General features: G+C 41.1%; 2 protein-coding genes and 1 long non-coding RNA gene across 12 annotated transcripts in view; 1 reads left to right on the top strand and 2 right to left on the bottom strand.

The window, feature by feature from the left end:
* Positions 1-816: 816 nt before the first annotated feature.
* Positions 817-11,204, bottom strand: LOC148115784 (uncharacterized). Of its 7 annotated transcripts, none has more exons than XR_015731768.1 (3): positions 10,957-11,204; positions 2,788-5,609; positions 817-2,650 (listed from the first exon to the last, which is right to left on the bottom strand). XR_015731768.1 is itself a non-coding variant. In XM_087884445.1 (3 exons), the coding sequence occupies exon 3, from the start codon at positions 4,862-4,864 to the stop codon at positions 4,001-4,003; it is 864 nt and encodes a 287-aa protein (XP_087740571.1). In that variant the 5' UTR covers positions 4,865-5,609; positions 8,885-9,052; positions 10,957-11,204; the 3' UTR covers positions 817-4,000. The 7 variants fall into 7 exon arrangements, 6 of the variants coding, with proteins under 6 accessions (XP_087740571.1, XP_087740572.1, XP_087740573.1 ...); XM_087884445.1 differs by adding an exon at positions 8,885-9,052 and having other exon boundaries at positions 817-5,609; XM_087884446.1 differs by adding an exon at positions 8,885-9,052 and having other exon boundaries at positions 817-5,609; positions 10,961-11,057.
* LOC132710037 (uncharacterized) lies at positions 6,610-14,736 on the top strand. The gene is made up of 2 exons (XR_009620852.2): positions 6,610-7,043; positions 14,423-14,736. It is a non-coding gene; the product is annotated as an uncharacterized LOC132710037 (long non-coding RNA).
* The window catches only part of LOC117673516 (uncharacterized), a 13,136-nt gene continuing 6,561 nt past the window's right edge, over positions 12,537-19,111 (bottom strand). For 3 of the 4 annotated variants that reach the window (XR_015731757.1, XR_015731756.1, XR_015731758.1), the window contains exons 2-3: positions 14,820-17,152; positions 12,537-12,643 (exon numbers count right to left, since the gene is read on the bottom strand). Coding sequence is in view for 1 of the 4 variants with exons in the window: in XM_087884335.1 (XP_087740461.1) it covers positions 15,004-16,623 (1,620 nt within the window). In the remaining 3 variants the exon portion in view is untranslated. Of the gene's footprint in view, positions 12,644-13,421; positions 17,153-19,111 lie in introns of those variants that run through there. The other variant, XM_087884335.1, reaches the window with a different exon arrangement.

The raw sequence follows: 19,111 nt of genomic DNA, 5'->3' as shown, positions 1-19,111 counted from the left end.
TCTGACAGGATAGCGGAGAATGGAATCCTGTCAAAGCTGAAGAAGCTTCTTGGATGAGAAGGGAAACATCTTCAAAAGAAAAAACAAACAAGAACGTCCAATTGCCTCCTGAAAAAGCACCTTTGGGACAACCATGACCTGGATGACACAGAATCTCTACAAACTCCTGTTCTTAGAATTTGGGTGGTGGAGAATGTAAATGTTAATGCCATCCCTGGAGATGAAGGTCTGTTACTTCTGAATAGGTTGGCCCAGTCTTCCTTAATAAACACAAAATCTGCTGGGGTCTATTAAGAAAGGATGCTTTCTTTCTTTAAAAGCATGTTTCTCCATTTGTCCTTTAGGGAAATATAATATTCTGCCACTTAATATTCCCAAAAATATTTCATTCTTTCAGGGGTGTGGTCTTTCCCACAATTCCAAAACTGATTTCCTATGGGGTCCAAGGATTTAGGACACAGCAGAACCATGAGGCCAGACACTCCAAGGGAGCCAGCTTCATTCCTGCTGGCCAGGGCTGCATCCACAGTGCCGATTCCTGCTGGCCAAGAGCACCCACAGTGCTGATTCATTCCTGAAGGAGGAAATTTTATATCTGAAAAAATGCCACGTGCTTCTGTAAATCTGCCTGCAGAGAAGTCTCCATTAGGTCACAGAGAAGTGACCTAAAAAAGAGGGGTTCATTGTCTGTATAAAGTAGAAGAAATTCTTCAAAAGAAATATTTGTAAAAAAAACAAAAAGGAAAAATAGAATATTCAACCAAAGTACAAGCCGATAGAACACCAAGTTAATGTTTTTAGAGAGGTATCCTGCACTGCCATTTCAATAGAATTCTTTATTGTCCAAGTGTGATTGGACATACAAGGAATTTGTCTTGGTGCATGCACTCTCAGTGTACATAAAAGAAAAGGTACATTCGTCAAGAATCATAAGGTACAACACTTAATGATAGTAATAGGGAAACAGGTAATATAAATCTTAAGGATACCAGCAACAAGGTTACAGTCATAAGTGAGAGGAGATGGGTGATAGGAATGATGAGATTAATAGTAATGCAGACTTAGTAACTAGTTTGACAGTGTTGAGGGAATTATTTGTTGAACAGAGTAATGGCGTTCAGGAAAAAACTGTTCTTGTGTTTAGTTGTTCTGGTGTGCAGTGCTCTATAATGTTGTTTTGAGGATAGGAGTTGAAACAATTTATGTCCAAGATGCGAGGGGTCTGTAAATATTTTCACAGCCCTCTTTTTGACTCGTGCAGTATACAAGTCCTCAGTGGAAGGCAGGTTGGTAGTAACTGTATATTCTGCAGTTCTAATTATCCTCTGAAGTCTGTGTCTGTCTTGTTGGGTTGCAGAACTAAACCAGTTATAGAGGTGCAGATAACAGACTCAATAATTCCTCTGTAGAACTATATCAGCAGCTTCTTGGGCAGTTTGAGCTTCCCGAGTTGGCACAGAAACATTCTTTGTTGTGCTTTTTTGATGACGTTTTTGATGTTGGGTGTCCATTTTAGGTCGTGAGATATGTTACAACCTAAAAATTTGAAGGTCTCTACTGTTGATACTGTGTTGTCTAGTACTGTGGTGCATCTGTAATAATCTGTAATGCAGATTTAATGAAGTATGAATGGTGATAGTGGCCATTTCATCTATTGGCTCCGTTTCCATCCACGAGGACCACGACTTTCATGTCTGTTGGATCTGGTTCAGAATTGAGAGACTCATCAGGGAAGTGAGACAGACCCTCTGTAATTTTATGATTTTCAAAAGCTACAAACCCACTGGCACAACCAATGGCTGCTTTAGAGGTTGTAAAGTTAAAAGGGAAACCTTAAGTTGTCAGTTTGAAATGTTCTACTTTTGTTGTCTCAGACTGGTAATGCTAAAGACCATCCCTGAATCTGAGAAGAAGGCCAAACAAAACAGATCCAGTTTAGCCATTCTAATTTTTTAACTCTGCATAAAGAAATGTCATTCTTTCATAGAATTTAAAGCTGAGGTAAATAGCAATGCAATAAATTAAGAGGCAGAAGCCTAATTACAGCTCACATCAGAGGTACAGAGTGGCTGGACTGAGGAAGTAGTGAAACTGAAAATTTAAATTTATAATGTGGAGGGAAATGAAGCTGAAGAAGACAGATTGGTTATAGAGGTGCAGAATGCAAAAGAGACAGATTACAGGTAGATTAACAATTGTAGAGTGTTAAAACCCAATGAATGCATGGAGAACTCACCACTGAAAAATAATTGAGAAAAGGGCTTTGTGTTACCATTTTATTAGTTTTATTATTAAACTTCTTTACTGCACATCTGGCAGTTTGAGGCCATTCTGAGTGCCTCGCCTTGCCCTAACATTCCTAGCAACACTGACACTACCTGATTTTTTCCTTGCCAAAAGATATTGATAGTCCTTACATTACACAATGCATTATTAAAAATGAAAGATTTTCCATTGTTCAATTTTTTTCTCACATTGCCACCACAAAAAGGGATACAATAGAAATGTCAGAGTGCTGCTATCACCCAGCAGCCATCAAAGGGAAACAAGCAGGCACCTCCAAGAAAATGAGATCACAGCAGGAGTCGCTAATAAACATGGAGATCCTGTCATCAAAGCCACCATCCCTTTTCTCCTCAACTCAATATTCCTACAGCTCTTCTCCATCAGGTTCATCTGCAAGGCAGAACAGCCTTTTCATTTGAAATTTTACATTGGTTTTTTCATTGGGCTTTGGGCCTATTCCCTACACACCCCTCACCCATCAAACACTTACCTTTTGGAGACCTCCTGGAGGCAGCCATCATTTTCAGTGCGCCCACAATCCCTTAATGCAGTTTGCACAGTGTTAAGGAAGCGAAACAGAGCAGTTTCTCCCTCTCCCACGCAACAATGACTCAGAAGCAGCTGCCATTTTGGCCCTGAGGGAAGTGTGACAAAATGGCAGCTGCTTCCACAAGTCCATCACATGGCCCAGGGTTGAATCCCGGGCACACTGAAAATAACGGCTGCTTCCAGGACATAGCCATCCAGCCCTGGGATGCGTGTCCTGGCCTTCTTCACCTACTTGAGGTTCAGAGATCTTCATAGGGTATGGAGGAGGCTGTGAGGCCTGGTGGGGTGGGAGTCAGGCCTAAGGACTGTGGGGACACAGCAGGAGAGGAAAAAAGCCTTTGGGGAACCTGTGGGTGAGGGAAAGGCTTGTGGAGACCCTGTGAAGGAAGGAAACCCCTGTGGGGACCTTGGGGAGCAGGGAAATGCCTATAGGGACCCTGTGGGAGAGGGAAAGGCTTGGAGGGATCCTTTGGAGAGGGAAAGGATAACAAAAGAAAAAAGGTTAATACACCTTTATCAAATTAATATTTAGCATTTTTTCTCTCCAAACACAGGTCTACTACTGAGATATCTTTCAGTAAAATGAATCAGGCCAGAACTTAAATAGTCAATTTCTCACCTACACTTCCAAAGACAAAACAAAAATGAAATTTAAGCCTTCTCTAAACTCATCAATTTTTGCCTAATGTGGATTTCCTTGACTTTCTGTCCTCTGTGTAAACCTACATTACTTATAGGTCATTTGTATGGTTTCTCTCCTGTATGTATCCTCTGGTGTCTCACGAGGTTAAAATGGTGACTTTTCACACAAACGAGACATTCAAAGAGTTTCTCTCCTGTGTGGATCCTTTGGTGTTTCACCAGGTCTGAACTAGTGGTGGGTTTCAAAATTTTTTACTACCGGTTCTTTGGGTGTGGCATGGCTTGGTCGGCGTGGCAAGGGAAGGCAGAGAATGGATGGGCGCAGGGCCACTCAGAGATGGTATTTACCGGTTCTCCAAACTACTCAAAATTTCCGCTACCGGTTCTCTAGAACTGGTCAGAACCTGTTGAAGCCCATCCCTGCTCAGAACAGTACGTGAAACTTTTCCCACCCTCTGGATACTCGTGTGGCTTCACTCCTGTATAAATCCTCTGGTGTATCCTTTTTCCACAAATTGGACATTCACATTTTTTCCCTCATGTGAGTCCTCTGGTGTTTCACCAGGCTGGAATTCTGACTGAAACGTTTCCCACAAGCAGGACATTCAAAGGGTTTCTCTCCTGTGTGAATCCTCTGATGCTTAACAAAATTGGAATTCTCACTGAAATTTTTCCCACAATCAGGACATTCAAAGGGTTTCTCCCCTGTGTGAGTCCTCTGGTGTATCACCAGGGTGGAATTCTGACTGAAACATTTCCCACAATCAGGACATTCAAAGGGTTTCTCCCCTGTGTGAGTCCTCTGGTGTTTCACCAGGCTAGAATTCTGACTGAAACGTTTCCCACAATCAGGACATTCAAAGGGTTTCTCTCCTGTGTGAGTCCTCTGGTGTATCACCAGGCTGCAGAACCAACGGAAGCTTTTCCCACAATCAGGACATTCAAAAGGTTTCTCCCCTGTGTGTGTCCTCTGATGTTCCAACATGTGGGAACTCTGATTGAAACATTTCCCACAAACAGGACATTCAAAGGGTTTCTCGTCTGTGTGAGTCCTCTGATGTATTACCAGGCTGGAGTACCAAGTGAAACTTTTCCCACAACTGGGACATTCAAAAGGTTTCTCTCCTGTGTGAGTCCTCTGATGGTTTACCAGGTTAGAATTCTCACTGAAACTTTTACCACAATCAGGACATTCAAACGGTTTCTCTCCTGTATGAGTCCTCTGGTGTTTAACCAAATGGGAATTCCAACTGAAACGTTTGCCACAATCAGAACATTCAAAGGGTTTCTCTCCTGTGTGAGTCCTTTGGTGTATCACCAGCTGGGAATTTGCAATGAAACATTTCCCACCATCAGGACAATTATATGATTTCTTTCCTGTGTGCATCCTCTAGTGTACCACCCGGTTGGAATTTTGGCTGAAAGTTTTCCCACAATCAGAACATTCAAAGGGATTTCCCCTCCTGTGAGTCGTCTCATGTATCACCAATTTGCCATGCTTGCAAAAGCATTTACTGCATTGGGAGCAGCTATAGGGCTTCTCTCCTGTATGAGTCCTTTCATGAACCACAAGGTAACTAGTCTAACTAAATCTTTTCCAACATTTGGAGAATTTGTATGGCTTTCCTCCAATGTGGATCCTGTTATGCATAATCTGTGATTTGCTATGTGTGCTTTTCCCACAATAGGCACATCTATGGAGCTTTTCTACCACTGATGTTCTTGTAGAGGTCAAAAATACGTGTGGTCTTTTGCTGCATGGAACTTTGATTCAAGCTACTGTTTTCTTCCTCATAGGGCAAAGCCTGCATTACTGTCTAGAGACCTGCATTACTGTCTACCTTTTGTGGCTATCCAATTGTCTTTTTCCTCTTCACTCACTTCTAGATATTTCCCTCTTTTTCTGAATGGAAAAAATAATCTCCTTTGACCTTTTTATGTAATCTATTGTTGAGTTCTGCATATTCTACTTTTTCCAGTTTGAAATCTCTTCTTGATTTTCTCCCCTTTGTCTCTCACCAGCTGGGGAAAGAGAAGAAATGTATGCTTTTCGAAGGCTCAATTTGCTTTCATTTTCAAAGTTGTTGGTTATTCTCAGTTGTCCGGAGTGCTCTTATTGGTATCTTCTTCATCTGTAAGATTTAAATAAAAGTGTAAGTTTAAAATTGTTTCTTTATTGCAGAAGATGTGAAAAAAGTATACAAGTAAAAAGCAAACATGCCACAATGCTAAAATAGCTTCTAATGTTAATTATGATTTATTTGACACATTGCAGATAACTGAGATCCAAGTTCAAATATACATTCAGTCATGAAATATACTTGTTGACTTGGGTCAATCACAAATTCTTCATACTGCAATTATTGGGTAGTTTTTCCAAATATGCTATTTCTCTTTCATACTTTAAATGTTATAACTGAAAATATGGCAGATGGACATCTCTACGTTTATATGGCAAGGGAAAAATCAAAAATTAAACATAAATTATTGTAAGGTACTAAGGAAAGACGTTTGAGTTTGCCAAATTTGAAATTGTCCTTCCATGCCTGTTGTTTTCTGGCAAAAAGAGTGAGTGACTCTCCAAAATAAGAGGTTCCTTGAGATTGACAGGCATGAATAAAGATTAAAGTGATAAAGAATATCAGATTTAGACATGCCTTCCTCTTTAAGTGTCTCCCCAGGAGACACTTTTTTTTAGAAAAGAAATGGTGGCGAGGCCAGACTGGTGGACTTATGGTCAAATAATATCGTTCTATTATTGTGACCCTATCCTCAAATCTAAAGAGGAGTTGGAATTAAAAGGATGTTTGCCATTGATTTATATATTTACAATTGAAAGTAAGATTTGAACTAGACAAAAACAGCTATGGATACCATTTTGTGAAAAATGAATTGGAAATTGGAAATGAATTGTTGAATGTATTACTGCTGAGGTTTATAAACCGCTATTGAAATTGAACTTGCAGAATGAGTATGTGAAGCATTGTATGATTCAGTGGGCAAAGAACTTTGGATGTAATATAATGCTTGAACAATGAAAGAATATAACAGAATTAAACCTTGGGTGCAGAGGTGGGATTCTACAAGTTCGCTAGAACTGGTTGTTAACTTTCTAAGCAGTTCAGAGAATCAGTTGTTAGAAGAAATCTCTTGTTTTTTCCCACTTTACAGGGTTAATCCTGTAAGGAATTACAATGTTCTGGTGTTGTTTCTAGCCTAATCTTTATTGCCCTGCTTACAGAAACTTCCTTTCTATTAACCTTTATTACATTCTTCGCAAGACTTATTGTCTGAGCTTCTCAGGAGTTTTTATGTTCTTTGCTGGTACTTTCTTTTTCTTTGCTTGACTTTCTTAAAGGGGAAGGATTGTTTTAAGCTGTTTACAATGCTGTTGGGAGGAAATACTCCCCTGTTGGAGTTCTTCCAGCCGGGATGCAATGATCAGCACTTTGAAGAAATAATTGAATAAGGAAGAGCTGATGGAAAGAAGCTTTTAATGGCAAGGAACCAACATGAGTGCCATTCAGCAAGGCTTCTTGGCTAACTAGGAAGATTGACATTCAAAGGTGAGTTAACATACTCTTTCTGACTTTTGGTCTAAAACTGGTCTTTGGTGAAGTTTAATTCTGTGCTTGGTGATGTTTAATCCTGTGTTTATTGATGGGATAATTTTCCCTATTCAGCTTTGTTTGGAAGGAAAAACGTTAATCTCTGTTCCTGAAAAGAAGCACTTCGGAAATCTGGCTAGTTCCTGTGTCTATTTGTTCTGTAATTGGTTTAACAACCAACAACTACTGTGTTTGCTCTTTTGCTACATTCTAATTGCTTTCTTTATAGTTAGGCTTATCTCAAGTGCTTTTTTTATCTGGGGAGGGGGTCTTCCTTCACTGCTTTAGTGGTTCTTGGCACTGTCCTTTTGAGGTGTACTTCCAAGAGGCAGGATGCAAGCTTCGCACTGATTTTGTTTACTGTCTTTCTGGGGGGCATGTGATCTTTCCTTAAATCTGGATGATTTCCTTGGGATATCTTATGGGGTGAGTAAGACCAGCTGGTATCTTTAAGTGGTGCTAATGCATCTAAGGATTGCTTCTCCTGGGTGTGCTCTTTCTGGAGAGCTTAAATTACCTCTCTGCTACAGGGTTTTACTTTATGAGCAAGAGTTGGCTGCTGATAGTTATCATTGCATTTTAACTATTTTAATTCCTCAAGGTGCTCTGGCACCCTGCCGGATTTGTAACTCCAGCTTGCAGGTATTTCTAATGTAATGATTGGTATTTAGGGCAGCTTTTTGCAAACAAAGAAGCTTTTTTGTATTTTTGTATAGGTAATCTTTGACTTACAACAGTTCATTTAGTGACCATTCAAAGTTACAATGGCACTGAAAAAAGTGACTTATGACAGTTTTTCATACTTACTTATACCATCATCACATTTTTCGTTTTGCGCCCTATCTTGTCACCATGGTGAAGAGAAGCACCACAATTGTGAAATGAGTGATTCTACAGTTAATAATACTGCAATGGGCATAAATGTAAGGACGGTCAATCAGTATGAGGATCAGTCAAAAGTACAAGGACCGGTCATAATTCACTTTTTTCAGCCCTCTTGAGTAGTCCTTATGCACGTAGCCATACCCACCCGGTCACATGACCACCAAGCCACGCCCCCAAATAAGCCACACCCACAGAACTAGTTGTTAAAAAAATTGAATCCCACCACTGCTTGGGTGAGAGTGACCATGGCATACTAGACCATGTCATACTAGAATTCAACATAATGCAAACACAAGTAACAGAACATAGTGATACCAGAGTCTTCAATTTTAAAAGAGCTGATTTTAATAAACTCAGAGAGAACTTGGGAAAGATTCCTTGGATGAAAATCCTAAAGAGGAAAACAACTCAAAAATCTTGGGAAAGTCTGCACAATATAATAATAAAAGCCCAGACTAGCACAATACCGCTGAGAAAGAAAGACAAGAAATCCAAGAAGAAACCAGCATTGCTGCACAAAGATCTCTCTGACAAATTGAAAGACAAAAAGGACAAGTACAAAAAATGGAGAGAGAGACTAAGGCAGCATATCGACAGATAGCCAGAATCTGCATAGACAAAGTCAGGAAAGCAAAGACTCAGAACGAACAAAAATTTGCAACAAAAGTCAAAGATAATTTAAAAAGTTTCTTCCAACATATAAACAACAAGAAAAAAATCAAGGAAACGGTCCACTAAAGAGAGAAAACAGCAAAGAAGTAACAGGCAACAGAGAGACAACAGAGCTGCTTAACTCATTCTTTGCATCGGTCTTCACGCAAAAAGAAACTATAGTCCAATGTACCAGAAACATAACTGTATAAAACAGACTGGAAATAAAAGTTAAAATAAGCAAAAAAACAGTAAGAGAATACCTGTCTGATTTTGATGAATACAAATCACCAGGACCTGACCGATTACATCCCAGAGTTCTAAATGAGCTGGCCAAAGGCATCTAGGAACCACTGGACCACATGTTTCAAAAATCCTGGAACACCCGGGAAACTACCAGAGGACTGGAAAAGAGCTGATGTGGTTCCCATCTTCAAAAAGGAAAAAAAAAACAGACCCAGGAAACTATAGACCAATCAGCCTAACATCAATACCTGGGAAGATACTGGAAAAGATAATTAAAAAAACAGATCTGCCAACACCTAGAAACGAGTAAAGTAATAACTAGTAGCCAGCACGGGTTGTTAAAAACAGATCATGCCAAACCAATCAATATATCTAGGTGTGCTGGGGATGGATTATACAATTGTAGCTAGATGCATACAGAGAGAAGTACAAATAGAAACCCCTACAAGTATGTACATATGTGGAAAATCCATCTGTTTTCAGCCTGAAAGCTGTCCCTAAACCCAAAATGGTTACAGTCAAACCTTCTGCGCTAATTTTAGAGATGTGGGGGATTTAATTGATAAAATGATGCCTAAAGACTGCAAGATTTGAAGCACCAGTTTTCCCATAGAAGTCCTCAGTTCCAAGTAAGGGCAGAAAATACTGTCCACAACCACTCTGGTGACATTCCTATTGAAGCAGTCCATACTTACTGACTGCATTTGGGGCTGGCATCTGTGTCACTAAGCACCCTGATCAGGAAGCATGATATCACATGAAAGCGACAACTTAAATCTGTTCCTCTGCAGTTGTTAAGCGAATCACTGTGGGTTTTTAAAGGCAATTTCACCTGACTGTGGCTTGCAACTTCCTGCTGGCATCCCCACTGATTTTGCTTGACAAGAATCTAGCTGGGAAGGTCACAAATGGGGATCCCGAGTGTGGGATGCTGAAACCATCATAAATGTGCACCAGTTGGCAGAACCCAAATTGTTGCAACTCCTTTTCTTTCACCTTCATAACCACTGGAATTGCTGACTTGTTCAGGTCACTGAACAAGAGTTACAATGAGCACTAATGTGTGGATCAGATGTGTATCTGCCTTTACTGTGCCATTGTAACTTTGAAGGGTCAGGGAACAAATGCTAAGTGAGGACTACCTATACAACTGAACATCCCAAAGGTTCTCAAAGCTATTTTTAAAAAAGTGCTGGCTTAAACACAGTTGAACCTGATTAATACATGGATGGGGCACCAATAAGAAATCAAATGCTTCTTGGCTAGACATGGAAATAAAAAAGCAAAAACCCCAGAAGAGATTTCCGATATTATTGCAAAAAAAACAACCAGTAGGTCCATAACAGAACAACAGATTTTGAAGGGATCTTGGAGAACTTCTAGATCTAGACCAGTCCCCTGCTCAGTCAGGGGGAGAGCCTGTACCATTTTGGATAAAGGGCTGTCCAGTTTCTTCTTAAAGGTTCTTGAGGAACCTGACAACTCTGTTGTGCAAAAAATAGGAGATAATTAGAGGGTCAGCTATACTGGACTTAATACTTACAAACAGGAAGGTTAGTTTGAAGAGAAGAAATGAAAGAGGAAGAAACATGACTGGGGGCTTGAGGCGAAAACATGTGAAGAAAAGTCGTAGGAATTGGGTAGGTCTAGTCTGGTGAACAGAAGGATTAGAGGTGACATGTTCCGATACTTGAGGTGCTGCCACAAAGAAGAGAAGATTAACTTCTTCTCCAAAGCACCAGAAGGCAAGGCAAGAAGTAATGGATGGAAAGCAATGAAGGAGAGAAGCATCCTAGAAACCAGAAGAAATTTCCTGACAGCGACCAGTGGAAGGAAGGGCTTCCCTGCCCAAGTTGTGGGTGATTCTCACTGGAGGCTCTGAAGAAGATACTGGACGGCCATTTGTCTGAATGGTCCAAGTTCTCTTGCTTGAGCAGAGGGTTGGACTACATGACCGCCAAGGTCCCATCCAACTCTGTTTTTCTATATTCTATTCTATGTTCCGGTTGCTTCTCTGCTTCCACGCAGCGGAGGAAATCAAGCAGCCCTTCCTGCTCCCAGCCTCTCCTCCGACCTGCCCTCCACTCACCCACCAGCTGCTGCTTCGGCTCTTGGAAGAGCAGAGAAGCCACTCGGCGCACCACCTTCCTCCCGCGAGCGATCCGGTAGATCCAGCCCTCCCCTCCCCTCCCTTCTCGCAATGCAGTGCTTGATGGTTTTAACTCCTTAAGGCTCAGCCCCAGATGCCTCTGTAGCGACGGCTTCCTAGGCGCCGATGTTGCCCATCTGACCGCCATCTCCCGATAGGAGGCCGTAAAACAGGCTCGTCCCGTCTCTACCTGTGAAGGCGTTTGCAAGACGTTTTCTCCGATTCCACGACCTCAAGTCACTTTCCACTCCTGGCAGCCGATGCGAGTGAAATAGTGAAACGTGACCCTACTTAACTTGGGAAGATTAGCTACAGGCTGAGCCTTAAACGTTCATAAAGTTATTAAAGATTTACAGAATAAGAGTTGGAAGGGACCAATTCTCCAAGTAGGGGACCCTATAACAGTGATGGTAAACCTTTTTGGTGCTGAGTGCCCAAAGCGTGCACATACAAACCAGAATGCATGCACATTCTGTGAATCCTGAAAATGCAATGCTAAAGCCCCCAACACCTACACGTGTGTTCCCACGGATGCGCCCCAACCCCCCCCCCATGTGTCCTGGGCCCCTTGGCCCTGTTTTGGGCCTGGAAAGCTTCCTGCACCAACCCGCACCCCCCCCATCCATGCACCCCACACCCACATATGCGCATGTCTGTCCCTACATATGCCCCACAAATCTGCGGCGGAGACCCGAAGACAAGCTGGCCAGTGGGAGGCGCACACGCATGCGTGGTGGAACTGGGCCGGGGTGATGGTTGTTGTGCCCGCATAGAGGGCTCTGTTGCCAGGTGGCCACTTTGAGCGGACAGTCCACTTTTTTCACATGTTCACTATTTTTTTTCACAAAATAGTGGACATTTTTTTTTTCAAAAGCTTTATGATGAAATGGTACGCAAGTTTTGCGAGTCAGAATTCCATGAAGTTTTGCGCCATGTTCCAACACGTTGGTTAAGTTTGTTTAAAGCGGTCGAAAGACTTCTTTTAAACTGGATACCTCTAAAATCGTATTTTATTTCTCTTGGATCTGATGAGTGCCATAAGGTTATCTGGAACCTTATTTCGGATCAGGAAAATGAACTCTCAAAGGACGATGAACCAACAATTTCAGAATTGTATTTATATTTCACGCACTTCTTCATGTCAATAATGCAAGACACCCTACTGAAGCTGGAAAGCAAGAAAATTCTTGCATGTGATCTGCACATTATCATGTGTAAGAGTCTTTGCAAAAAAAATACGATGAGCAGTTTTTTGGAATGAAAGTTTTATTTGCCTTACGTAAAAAACATTTGCTTGAGAATGCCATTTCTCCTTTGGGGGAATATATTCTGCCTCTTAATATTCCCAAAAATATTTCATTCTTCTGGGGATGCGGTCTTTCCCACAATCCCAAAACTGACTTCCTGTGGCGTCCAAGGATTTAGGACACGGCAGCACCATGAGGCCAGACACTCCAAGGGAGCCAGCTTAATTCCTGCTGGCCAGGGTTGCATCCAAGAACACCCACAACGCCAATTCATTCCTGAAGGAGGAAATTTTATTTCTGAAAAAATGCCATGTGCTTCTGTAAATCTGCCTGCAGAGAAGTCTCCATTAGGTCAGAGAGAGAACAATATGCAGCAGGGCCTAGAAAATCGGGTTTAAAAAGAAGGGGTTGATTGATTGTATATGGTAGAAGAAATGTTTCAAAAGAAAATTTGTAAAAAAACAAAAAGGAAAAATAGAACATTCAACCAAAGCACAGACTGATTGAACACCAAGTTAACGTTTTTAGAGCAGTATCCTACACTGCCATTTTAATGCAGATTTAATAAAGTATGAATGGTGATAGTGGCCATTTCATCTATTGGCTCTGTTTCCATCCATGAGGACCTTGACTTTCATAATGTCTGTTGGATCCAGTTTAGAACTGGGAGAATCATCAGGGAAGTCAGACAGACTCTCTGTATTTTATGATTTTCAAAAGCTACAAACCCACTGGCACAACCAATGGCTGCTTTAGATGTTGTAATTTTACAAGGGAAACCTTAGTTGTCCAGTTTGAAATGTCCTAATTTTGACCTCTGAGACAGGCAATCCTGGAGAAGACCATCCCTGTATCTGAGAAAAAGGCCAATCAAAACAGATCCAGTGTAGCCATTCTAATTTTTAACTCTGCATAAAGAAATGTCATTCTTTCATAGAAGTTAGGACTGAGGCAAATAGCAATTCAACAAATTAAGAGGCAGAAGCGTATAAGAATTTAAATTTATAATGAGAAGGGAAATGAAGCTGAAGAAGACAGATTGGTTATAGAAGTGCAGAATGCAAAAGAGACAGATTACAGGTAGATTAACAATTGTAGAGTGTTAGAAACCCACTATGTGTGGAGAACTCACCACTGAAGAAGAATTGAGAAAAGGGCTTTCTGTTATAATTTTATTAGTTTTATTATTAAACTTATTCACTGCACATCTGGCAGTTTGAGGCCATTCTGAGTGCCTCGCCTTGCCCTAACATTCCTAGCAACACTGACGCTACCTGATTTTTTCCTTGCCAAAAGATATTGATAGTCCTTACATTACACAATGCATTATTAAAAATGAAAGATTTTCCACCGTTCAACCTTTTCCTCACATTGCCACCACCAAAGGGGATACAATAGATATTTCAGAGTGCTGCTATTACCCAGCAGCCATCAAAGGGAAAAAAGCAGGCACCTCCAAGAAAATGAGATCACAGCAGGAGTTGCTAATAAACATGGAGATCCTGTCATCAAAGCCACCATCCCTTTTCTCCTCAACTCAATATTCCTCCTGGAGGCAGCCCTCATTTTCAGTGCACCCACAATCCCATAATGCAGTTTGCACAGTGTTAAGGAAGCGAAACAGAGCAGTTTCTCCCTCTCCCATGCAACAATGACTCAGAAGCAACTGCCATTTTGGCCCTGAGGAAGGTGTGACAAAATAGCAGCTGCTTCCACAGTCCATCACATGGCCCAGGGTTGAATCCCGGGCACACTGAAAATAACGGCTGCATCCAGAACATAGCCATCTGGCCCTGGGATGCGTGTCCTGGCCTTCTTCACCAACTTGAGGTTCAGAGATCTTCATAGGGTATGGAGGAGGCTGTGAGGCCTGGTGGGGTGGGAGTCAGGCCTAAGGACTGTGGGGACGCAGCAGGAGGGGAAAAAAGCCTTTGGGGACCCTGTGGGTGGGAAAAAGGCCTGTGGGGACTCTGTGGGGAAGGAAACACCTTTGGGGACCCTGGGAAGAAGGGAAATGCCTATAGGGACCCTGTGGGAGAGGGAAAGGCTTGGAGGGATCCTGTGGAGAGGGAATTGCTTGATAACACACACACACACAAAACACCGGACAGTACACCTTTATCAAGTTAATATTTACCATTTTTTCTCTCCAATCACAGTTCTACTTCTGAGATATCTTCCAGTAAAATGAATCAGGACGGAACTTAAATAGTCAATTTCTCACTTACACTTCCAATGACAGATCAAAAATGAAACTTAAACTTTGTCTAAATTCATCACCTTTTGCCTAATGTGGATTTACTTGGTCTGTTGTGTGGATGTTTGGGTGGTTTAGGGGTGGAGAATTGCGGTGGGTGGGAGTGTGTTTGGGGATTGTTATGTGTGTTGGACCTGGTCTTTGGGTGTTAAGTGAATTTCGTTGTATGGGTATTATGTGCATACACGTACAATGACAATAAAGTTATTATTATTATTTCCTTGACTTTCTCTCCTGTGTGTAAACCTACATTACTTATATGTCATTTGTTTTCTCTCCTGTACTGTATGTATACTCACCAGGTTAAAATTGTGACTGAAACTTTTCCCACTATCAGGACATTCAAAAGGCTTCTCTCCTGTGTGAGTCCTCTGGGGTTTCACCAGATCAGAACAGTTAGTGAAACTTTTCCCACACTCTGGACCCTCGTATGGCTTCACTAGATCAGAATTATGACTGAAACGTTTTCCACAATCTGGACATTCATATCATTTCTGTCATGTGAGTCCTCTGGTGTATCACCAAGTTGGACCTTTGACTGAAATGTTTCCCACAATCAGGACATTCAAAGGGTTTCTCTCCTGTGTGAGTCCTTTGATGTTTAACCAAACTGGAATTCCAACTGAAACGTTTGCCACAATCAGAACATTCAAATGGTTTCTCTCCTGTGTGTGTCCTCTGGTGTTCCACCAGGTTGCAATTCTGACTGAAAGCTTTCCCACAATCAGGACATTCAAAGAGTTTCTGTCCTGTGTGAGTCCTCTGGTGTTTCATCAAGCTGCGGTACCAATTGAATTTTTTACCACAGTCAGGACATTCAAATGGTTTTTCTCCTGTGTGAGTCCTCTGATGAACCACCAGACTTGAATTCTGACTGAAACCTTTCCCACAATCAGGACATTTGTACGGTTTCTCTCCTGTGTGAGTCCTTTGGTGTGTCACGAAGCTGGACCTTTCACTGAAACTTTTCCCACAATCAGGACATTCAAAGGGTTTCTCTCCTGTGTGAGTCCTCAGGTGTTTAACCAAATGGGAATTCAAACTGAAACGTTTTCCACAATCAGAACATTCAAAGGGTTTCTCTCCTGTATGAGTCCTCTGATGAATCACCAGGCTTGAATTCTGACTGAAACATTTCCCACAAACAGGACATTCAAAGGGTTTCTCTCCTGTGTGAGTCCTCTGGTGTTTAACCAAATTGGAATTCCAACTGAAACGTTTGCCACAATCAGAACATTCAAAGGGTTTCTCTCCTGTGTGAGTCCTCTGATGAACCACTAGACTTGAATTCTGACTGAAACCTTTCCCACAATCAGGACATTTGTACGGTTTCTCTCCTGTGTGAGTCCTTTGGTGTGTCACCAGGTTGGAATTCTCACTGAAGCCTCTGCCACAATGAAGACATTCAAAGGGTTTCTCTCCTGTGTGAGTTCTCTGGTGGCTTATCAAGTTAGAATTATGACTGAAACTTTTCCCACAATCAGGACATTCAAAGGGTTTTTCTCTTGTGTGAGTCCTCTGATGATTCACCAGCTCAGAATTTTGACTGAAACTTTTCCCACAATCAGGACATTCAAAGGGTTTCTCCCCTGTGTGAGTCCTCTGGTGTACCACCAAGCTGGACCTTTGACTGAAACTTTTCCCACAATTAGGACATTTAAAGGGTTTCTCTCCTGTGTGAGTCCTCTGATGTTTAACCAAATGGGAATTCAAACTGAAACGTTTGCCACAATCAGGACATTCAAAGGGTTTCTGTCCTGTGTGAGTCCTCTGATGAATCACCAGGCTTGAATTCTGACTGAAACCTTTCCCACAATCAGGACATTCAAAGGGCTTCTCTCCTGTGTGAGTCCTCTGGTGTTTCACCAGGTTGCAATTCTGACTGAAACCCCTGCCACAATGAAGACACTCATAGGGTTTCTCTCCTGTGTGAGCCCTCTGATGGTGTACCAGGTTAGAATTCTCACTGAAACTTTTCCCACAATCAGGACATTCAAAGGGTTTCTCTCCTGTGTGAGTCCTCTGGTGTTTAACCAAATGGGAATTCCAACTAAAACGTTTGCCACAATCAGGACATTCAAAGGGTTTCTCTCCTGTGTGCATCCTCTAGTGTCTCACCAGGTTGGAATTCTGACTGAAAGTTTTCCCACAATCAGAACAGATTTGCTATGTGTGCTTTTCCCACAATAGGCACATCTATGGAGCTTTTCTACCACTGATGTTCTTGAAGAGGTCAAAAATACGTGTGGTCTTTTGCTGCATGGAGCTTTGATTCAAGCTACTGTTTTCTTCCTCATAGGGCAAGGCCTGCATTACTGTCTAAAGACCAGCATTTCTGTCTACCTTTTGTGGCTATCCAATTGTCTTTTTCCTCCTCACTCACTTCTAGATATTTTCCTTTTTTTCTGAATGGAAAAAATAATCTCCTTTGACCTTTTCATGTAATCTATTGAGTTCTGTATACTCTACTTTTTCCAGTTTGATATCTCTTCTTGATTTTCTCCCCTTTGTCTCTCACCAGCTGGGGAAAGAGAAGAATTGTGTGCTTTTCTGAGGGCTCAATTTGCTTTCATTTTCAAAGTTGTTGGTTATCCTCAGTTGTCCGAAATGCTCTTATTGGTATCCTTTTCATCTGTAAGATTTAAAGAAAAGTGTAAGTTTAAAATTGTTTCTTTATAAAGTGGTTGCAGAAGATGTGAAAAGTATACATTACAAGTAAAAAGCAAACATGCCATGATGCTGAAATTTTCTAATGTTAATTATGATTCATTTGACACATTGAAGATTACTGAGATCCAAGTTCATGAAATCATACAATCATGAAATACAGTTGTTGACTTGGGTCAATCACAAATTCTTCACACTGCAAATATTGGGTAGAATCTCAGTAATTCAGGTAAATGTTTTACGAAACATGCCGTTTCTCTTTTACACTTTAAATGTTTAATTGTAACTCAATTTAAACTATGACAGATGGACAACTCTAAGTTTGGTGGACTTATGGTCAAATAATATTGTTCAATTATTGTGACCCTATCCTCAAATCTAATGAGGAGTTGGAGTCAGAAGGATATTTGCCATTTATTTATACATTTACAAATACATTTACAATGGAAAAAAAGATTTGAACTAGACAAAAAGGGCTATGATATGATTTTGTGAAAAATACTTTTTCAAGCATTTTTAACTTCTAGTTCTGGAGAATCGGCAGTAAAAAAATGCTTAAAAAGTAAAAAAAAAAAGTTCCGACGATTGCGGCTCACTCAGCTGATTGTCGAAACTTTTTAAAAAACATTTTTTTACTACCAGTTCGGCGAAACAGTAGCATTTTTTTACTACCGGTTCGGATGAACTGGACCAAACTGGTAGCATTTCACCCCTGCTGCAAAGGGATATCATGAAATATATCTAGAAGTGCTGGGAATGGATTATACAATTGTAGATAGATGCCTACAGAGGGATGTACAAATACACACACCTACAAATATGTATATATGTGGAAAATCCATGTGTTTTCAGCCTGAAAGCTGTCCCTACAACATTCAAGACAGTTGCCAATGTTCCCAGGAGTGGACATCCCAGCAAATTCACCCCAAAGACCATACAATGCTCAGAGAAATAGCAAAAAAAGAGTTATATCTCAGACTCTACAGGCCTCAGTTAGCATGTTAAATTTTAAAGTTCATGACAATACAATCAGAAAAAGATTAAAGAGGTAGGTTTCCTTTGGAAGTGTTGCCAGGAGAAAGCCTCCTCTCTAAAAAAACATGGCAGCATAACTAAAGTTTGCAAAGTTGCATCTGAACAAATTACAATTATTCTAGAACACTATCCTTTGACAGACAAAACCAAAGTGGAGAAGTTTGGCCATAATACACAGTGCCACCAAACACAGCATATCAGCACAAACAGCTCATACATACCGTCAAGCACGGTGATTGAGGGATTCATGATTTGGGCTTGTTTTGCAGCCACAAGACTTGAACACTTTGCAATAATTGAGTCGACCATGACCTCCTCTCTATACCAAAGTATTCTAGAGTCAAATGAGAGGTCATCTGTCCAACAGCTAAAGCTTGGCCGACATCGGATTATGTACCAGGACAATAATCCCAAAGCACACCAGCAAATCTGCAACAGAACGGCTTAAAAAGAAAAGAATCAAAGTGTTGCAAAAGTCCAGACCTCAACCTGATTGAAATGCTGGTGCAGGATCTCAGGAGAGATGTGCAAAAATAAATGCCCAGAAACCTCAATGAATTGAAGCAATGTTGTAAGTGGACCAAAATTCCTCCACAACGATGTTACAGACTGATAAAGTCATACAGAAAAGAATTACTTCAAATTATTGCTGCTAGATGATCCAAGATGGCAAAGACTGCCTCAATCAAATGCTCTCTAATGGCTTCTTTATTTTTAATTATTCTCTGCGACTCACTATGGATTTCTTACTCACAAGACCATCTGCTAAGAATTAAGCAATGTTTCTTTAAGAAGCAACTTTCTGTGATCTCACACACATCCTACCCCCCCACCCCCGCCACCCCCACCCCCGTCTTTACACACATGTAGGAGATTCTAATACAGGAAG

The sequence above is a fragment of the Pantherophis guttatus genome, chromosome 2 (assembly GCF_059756535.1).
Source record: "Pantherophis guttatus breed Tessera chromosome 2, ASM5975653v1, whole genome shotgun sequence".
NCBI lineage: Eukaryota > Metazoa > Chordata > Lepidosauria > Squamata > Colubridae > Pantherophis > Pantherophis guttatus.
The sequence above is the reverse complement of the archived record's forward strand: the minus strand, read 5'-3'. Positions and strand labels throughout refer to the sequence as shown.

What these genes read in the sequence shown, in the direction of transcription:
- LOC148115784 (XM_087884445.1), bottom strand. Translation starts at nt 4,864, where the DNA reads ATGCACACAGGAAAGAAATCATATAATTGTCCTGATGGTGGGAAATGT.